Here is a 7,139-nt window from a genome sequence, read left to right on the forward strand (position 1 = left end):
TTCCTTCCGAGGAGTGGCTGGTGGGTTTGAACCGCCAGCCTTCTGGTTAGCAGTCAAGTGCTTTAGCCACTATGCTACCAGAGCTCCCAGAGTTCATTTAGCAGGTAGTAAAAGCCCTGAAATAGGATTGAGTGAATGTAACTCACTTGGTATCTAAATTACCCAAGATCTGGGATGATATCAACAATGTTTCTCTGAAACAATTTTATTTCATTCTCTTGGCAATGATTTTTAAGCCATATAAAAAGTACTCTTCAGGTTCTAAAAGAGTCATGCCAAGGAAATTCGTAAGATAAAAAACCTAGACAGGATATTTCTTCTTCAACATCAATAATCAAATTGATGAGAAAATTAACCTGAAGCAGAGCCTCTTTGAAAACTTCTGCAAATGAGCCCACAGACCTTATGCTGAGAAAATTAAAAGTCTTTAGAAAATCTCTAGTTTTTAGAACTTGTTAAATTTCACTAGACTGTAACAGCAGGAAAACAGCTCCTTACATCAAGTTTCAGTTTTTATTATCTGTTTCAAAATCAGTGAGAAAGGTACAAAATTATAAGATTGGGTTTTGCTTTTGTTTGGTGATTTTTCTTCTAACTTTAGGAAACTTTAACTCTTGCGCTGTTTTGTGAGGAAAGGATATTTTGGAATAAGAACTGTGTGGAAATTAAAATTAATTCTGTATTTTTCCCAGTAGAGAAATCACTCAAAAATAATACCCTTGTTTCTACTCAATCAATAGAACTGTGGACCCTTCCCCAGACTTAGTGCTAAATAAGAGAAACTCCTGGTTTTGGGTACTTAGTATTCCCAGTGATTTTCAAAAGTTCTTGTTATTTTATTTGGCTCACCATAAATATCTATTAGTGAAACCAATGAACAAACAAGAGAATAGATAAAGAGATCAATAAAGCAAGATGATACTGTACCTCAATAACTGTCAGTCCAAATGTTATTCCAATAATTATGATAGTATAATTCTTAAAAATATCTTTTATGGAAGAATAACATGGCTGTTAAAAAACAAGAACATTAAAAGTTACTTTTAAGAAAATGTTGACATCATTTTAATTAAGATTTTTATTGAATTGATTGGCTTTCTAAATTGTCACCAAGGAACATACTCAAAAAATGGAATTTAATTGCTCTCTCTACAATCTCCCTCTCTCAAAAACATTTTAACTATTGTGGTTTGTTGATGCATTAAAAAATGTTGCTTCAGCTTCCAAATCACTGAATCTAAGGATCCTTAAATATAAATAATAATTTTATTCTGTTGTTGTTGTTGTTGTTATGTGCCATCGAGTCAGCCCTGACTCATAGCGACCCCTCCTTGGGTTTCCGAGGCAGTATCACTACGGAAGTAGGATTGCCCAACCTTCCTTCCGAGGAGTGGCTGGTGGGTTTGAACCGCCAGCCTTCTGGTTAGCAGTTTATTCTAATGTCTGATATTCATTTTAGAGCTGAAATTTCCTTGTCGTTTTGTTCCTAGATTTATAACCCAAAGAATTGAGTTCCCAGATTGATGTTTTACATAATACTATGGCAAATTTCCATTTTTAAAACAGGCTTTTTATTAAAAAAAAATCCATTAATAATATTTATCAGTGTCATATGATTCTTAAAAAGAAAAAAAATCATTATGTCTACTCTTTAAGTCCTTATTTTAGATAGAAAATAAAATTTAGTAATTTTCTTCTCTGTCACATTTTTAAAAATTTATTCAAATCAAGATGCACTTTCCATTGTAAAACATTTCAGAATAGAACTAAAAATTCTAGTAATTACAAATTACAAGGATAATTAAAAAATGGAAATATGCTTCACAATGTAATAGTGGCATTATCTGTATTGTCAAAAATATATATACCCTCCTTATTATAACCACGTATGTGCAAAAGGCTAAAAAACATTGCCATTTGTTAGGTGAAAAAAAAGTTCTTCATAAGGCTGAAGTAGACAGTCCTTGCCCCTTCATTCCTGGATGTAATTTTTCCATTCACATCTGATCCAAAGTGAATTAGAAGAAACTGTAATGCCATTTAGGATTAACTATGAGATTAATGATTATATCCACTGAGTAACATTCATTCTATTTGAAGCTTTTTTGCCCCTCCACTCCCCCCGATAAGCAGGTTATCTTGGCAAAAAGGAAGGGAGGCAGAATGTGAATTATGGCCCTTCTAGAATCGTATTTTTCCAGACTTCTTGCGAATGACACAAGACAGATGGAAATATTTTATGAATTTATAGCCTTCCTGTTGGGTGACTGGTACAGCTATCAGTCTACCTTCAGTTGAATTATATGTGAATGTGGAGAGAACATCTATTATTTTTTATAATAATGTTAGGTGCTTTTCAAAATCTATCTTAAGGGAAAACATCTTTACCTTGAATCTTTTACAGAAGACAAATAACAATCTGCAACTGAATTTACTAATTTCCTCATCATCTTAACTGGAAACTACATTCAGTTACACCACATTTGTTTTCCCTCATCTTTGTGGATATTATGTCACTAAAATTAGCTAGGGAGGAGGGAAGCTGCAAGGATGTAAAGAATAAGGATAAAAATTTCTTAATGATATTACTTGGGCAATAAAAAGACTTGGTAAAATTGTAGTCCAGTAGATAACTTTGCCCTCATGAGTTACTTTCAATATCAGTGACAGAAACTCCTCTCTAGAATAGAGCACCTCTAATTTTCATAAGATCAGTAACAGGGATATGAATGGTCAGTACAAAGGACATTTCCTTTGAAATACTTTCTATTTCCTTTAATATATTAACCTCAATAGCCATTACTAAATCAAAAAATGTTAGTTTGAAAATAATTTTCAGCTATCACAGCAATTAATTCATTGTGAATTATAATAACTTTTATGTATCTATCTCCCAACCAGACTATACTCTTCTTGGGGATCCAGAAGCATGTCTGATTCTAGCGAGGCTCCGCCTGACACAAGAATAGCATAGAATAAATTAACCACTACTACCACTTGTCATGATTGTATGCATTCCTCCTAGGCAGAGGGAACAGCTTATGTAAAATCATGCAGTGAGGGACAAGTGTCATGTCCTCCAGGAAGACTGAGTTAGATGGGCTAATATAATACATTGTGCTGACCCCTATCTTGCAATACCAGTCACCTGTTGGATTGAAGTAGCCTAACAATTATCTCTTCGTCTTTCCTATTTGACTACAAGTTCCACAAAGGCAACACTGTGCCTTTTCCTTATACCTATACAATTAGTTAGGAAATAAACCTTCAATTAGAAAAAAGACTTTAATGTTTAAATTAAAGTAAACATGTTGATTTATCATAGAACCTAGGATAAAATAGAAGAAATGAGGAAAATGGTGAATGAGGTCTCCAAAGAGGGGAAATGACACTCTTATCTTAATTTGTACTTGCCTCCCCTTGCAGTAGAATATTTCTTTGACCTATTAAAATTGAATATAAATGATTGCAGTTCATAGAAGAAATGAAATATTATATATATATATGCATATCTTTAAATAAGTATTTGTTTGGGAAGTTCGAGTGATGTTGATATCATGCTTCCCATTATTATTGCTGTGATTTTATTTTTTGTAGAGACTTTCATTGTGAAAAGAAAATAACAGAATTACTTGCACTGCTTAATTTGATTTGGTTCTTACCGTTTGGTAAACAGATATTCCTTCATAAACTGTACAGGCCGAAGTTGATGTAACTGGACATTCACATGACTTGGAATATTTCTTGAAATTATTTCCCCAATCAGAAGCTCCACTTACCAAACCACAGCAATTAAACTGTTTGGTGAAAAGTAGATACAGAAAGCAGTCACTAAAGAAGACCAAAGAGTTGTCAATAAATTGAAAGTATGTTCTTATGAAACCATTATAAACATTTTTCTTATATTAAGATATTGTGTAAGTTACTTCACTTATCCTTCTGAATGTAAAAGCAAAAATAAGTTTCCATTTTGTTCTTAATATTAATGAAGGAAGAATGGACTATAAATGCAAGAGTCACAGGAGCTTGGAGAGAAAATAAATAATTCACCTTCCAGTTTTTAACAGTAAAAGAAAGGGTCAGAAATAGATCTTGTATCAAAGATTTTAGCAAAGAAGTTTCAAGGAGTTTATGAGAAACTCCAAAGTCTCTTAAAAGAACTGTTGTTCCAAAGAGATGGAAACATTTTAAAAACAAAATTTCCATCTCAGGATCATTGATCATTCTTGGAGGAGAGGAAGAAAAGGGTGAGAGGTATCTCAAAGACCAAAAAGATACTCAAAGAGTTAATCATAAGATTGAATTTTACATGGATAAAAATAATATATATAAATATATGGTGTTGAAGGGGCACAAATGAATGATGTCTGGAAGATTAAGACCCCAGAATGAAACATGCGGAATTGCTAAGGAGGAGGGAAAAGAGCTTTGTGGCCATTTTTGGAGCAAGAATAACAAATAATGATTTTCAGAAGAGTTATTGTTGTATTGTTGTTAGGTGCCGTTGATCTATTTCAACTCACAGAGATACCATGTAACAGAATAGAACCAATCCGTAAGGTTTTCTAGGCAATAATAATCATTATGGAAGCACATCACCAGGTCTTTCTCTGGTGGAGCCACTGGGTGTTATTAACCTTTTGATTAGCAGCTGAGAGCATAACCACTGTGTTACCAAGACTCCTTTAAGGAAGTGGTAAAAACAATGATTCAAGCCACATGGTATATGATATTATTAGATGAAAGAGAAAGAAGCAATCATCCTCATCTTACTTCTGTACACTCTATCCAGAAAACTGCAGAAATGATAGGAAAAAAATGATGAAATTAGCAGAATGGAAGTGCCAGACTGGAGGTTCTCCAGCCTCAGATGCTTTGCAATGCCAGGGTATTGAAAGAACTCTCACTTACTGACTGGATGACCATGTCATCCATGCACTTAAACTTCTCTGTGCCACAGTTTCTTTTCCTGTGAAATACAGATAGTAGTAATTGCTAATAACAGCATCTAATGCATAGGTTTGTTGTAAAGATAAAAATGAGAAAAGCTGTACAAAGATATGAGGTGTTTAGCATTGTGCCTGGCTCATAAAAGTTACTCAATACATGTTAGCTGCTACTGTTTTGTTGTTGTTGTTGTTGTGTTGGTTCCTTTATGCTCTCACAAGAATGTGTTCTGCTCAACATTGTTATCAGTGACTTAGATAAAGGTATGAAAAGTATTTTTTCAACTCTGTAGATGATGTAACTCTTGAGTACCCTGCAGAACAGAATCAAGTTTTAGAGACGGTGAAACAATGGACTTAAACTAACAAGTTTAACTATAGAAAATATAAAGTCTTGAATTTTGGCTCCAAGATTTAACTGCACAAATATAACTCAGCAGACTTTCATATAACAAAGAGCTGGAAATTTCAGTTGGTTTCCAAGGTCAATATTAGCAAAAGAGGGCAATCTTGAAGCAATCTCCTTTCCTATTCCTGTGGTAGTCATGACTAATTGCTCACCCTTTCTCATTAAATACTGTTTAATAGTATTAATTTACACAAAGGGACTATTAGTCTCACTGTTTGGTTTATACACACTCATAGGTTAGTGCATATTTAGAATACAATACACCTCAGAATTCGTTAGTGAGGCATAGAGCCATACTTGCAGCAAAACATGGTAGGAGGTAGAAAGGTTACATTTGACTAGTATCTGGCAACTAATTCAAACGTGGAAGCAGTTGAGGAAGAAGTTGGTTAGGACTTGTTGACAGAGGTATAATGGCTGGATGAACAAGGCACTATGCCATGAATAATATAATAACATCTGTACAAATAAGGGCACATTTGTATATAAATAAGGGCACATTCCATCAAAAATTTAGAAGGAAATTTGTGTGTGAATTGTCTGAAATCCAAAAAGAAAGGAACATAGCATCTACAATTTCTGATCACGTGTGCTGGGACCCTTAATTACCCAGACACAGTTTGGGGCAGGACTCATATCCCAAAGGAGTGTAACTAAAAACAGAAAAGCATTATGGATACGAAAACAAAGAAACAAAACTCATAACAGACAGTAAAGAAGAAATACAGTCCTATGAACACAAGGAGCATCAGACACAGGATTTCTATACTAGAATGAGAGCATTGGCATTTAAAACCCAAGGTGACACTGAGACGTTGAGTCCCAGGGATGATACGCAGAAAGTAAGACACAGGCCCTAGACCAGAAGTCCTGTGGTCACATCTAGTGCTTCTTGTAATAGTTCAATGCAATAACAAGGGTCAAGCCTCACATAGTGGAGGAACTGAGGTTGCCTAAATTCTTCCTGCTTTATCCCAGATGAGTCTGGGCTCTACAATGAAAATTATTCTGAAGAGAAGGAAATGAAGGGGCATAGCTATGGGAGAGCTAGGAAAAACACAACACAGAAGAAACAAGGACTGATTCATATCAGGTTTTAACCTTGGAAATGACGCTTTAAACAGAAATTTTGTAAGTTCCCATCCAAATAGGAACTGGTGAATCATTTGGGAAAACAAAATGTCATCTGATAAATAGCTCAAGAAACCAAGATGCTTAAACTTGAAAAGCAAAGCTTCTAAGAGATACTTAATAGACATTTTCAAAGGGAACATTTCCATGTATAGAAACATTAATAGATTTTCTTTTACTTCTGAAACTCTGGATGCAATAATGATGGCATAATAGGGAAGCAGATTTTGTTTCAAATTAAGAAAACACACGAATAATAAAATTTATATATAAATTGAATAAAACCAAAACCCACTGCCATTGAGTTGATTCTGACTCATAGTGACCTTATAGGACAGAGTAAAACTGCCCTATAGTATTTCCAAGGCTGGAAATATTTACAGAACCAGCCTGCCTCATTTTTCTCCCATGAAGCAGGTGGTAGGTACAAACCACCAAATTTTTGGTTAGCAGCCAAATGCTTTAACCACTGTACCACTAGTTGTTGTTGTTGTTAAGTGCCTTCGAGTCGTTTCCGACTCATAGTGACCCCATGCACAGCAGAACGAAACACTGACTGATCCCGCGCCAGCCCCACAATCCCTGCTATACTTGAGCCCATCATCGCAGCCACCGTATCAATCCATCTCATTGAAGGCCTCCCCCTCTTTTGT

At 34.8% G+C, this 7,139-nt stretch overlaps 1 protein-coding gene across 1 annotated transcript in view; it reads right to left on the reverse strand.

Annotated features, from left to right (window-relative positions):
* Nucleotides 1–861: 861 nt before the first annotated feature.
* The window catches only part of TSPAN8 (tetraspanin 8), a 44,797-nt gene continuing 38,519 nt past the window's right edge, over nucleotides 862–7,139 (reverse strand). Inside the window, exons 6-7 of the mRNA XM_007952469.1 lie at nucleotides 3,663–3,797; nucleotides 862–1,011 (exon numbers count right to left, since the gene is read on the reverse strand). Of these exons, the coding sequence (XP_007950660.1) occupies nucleotides 862–1,011; nucleotides 3,663–3,797 (285 nt within the window). The remainder of the gene's footprint in view (nucleotides 1,012–3,662; nucleotides 3,798–7,139) is intronic.

Source organism: Orycteropus afer, unplaced genomic scaffold (assembly GCF_000298275.1).
Source record: "Orycteropus afer afer isolate SDZICR_OR568_19922 unplaced genomic scaffold, OryAfe1.0 scaffold00339, whole genome shotgun sequence".
In the NCBI taxonomy this organism is placed as follows: domain Eukaryota; kingdom Metazoa; phylum Chordata; class Mammalia; order Tubulidentata; family Orycteropodidae; genus Orycteropus; species Orycteropus afer.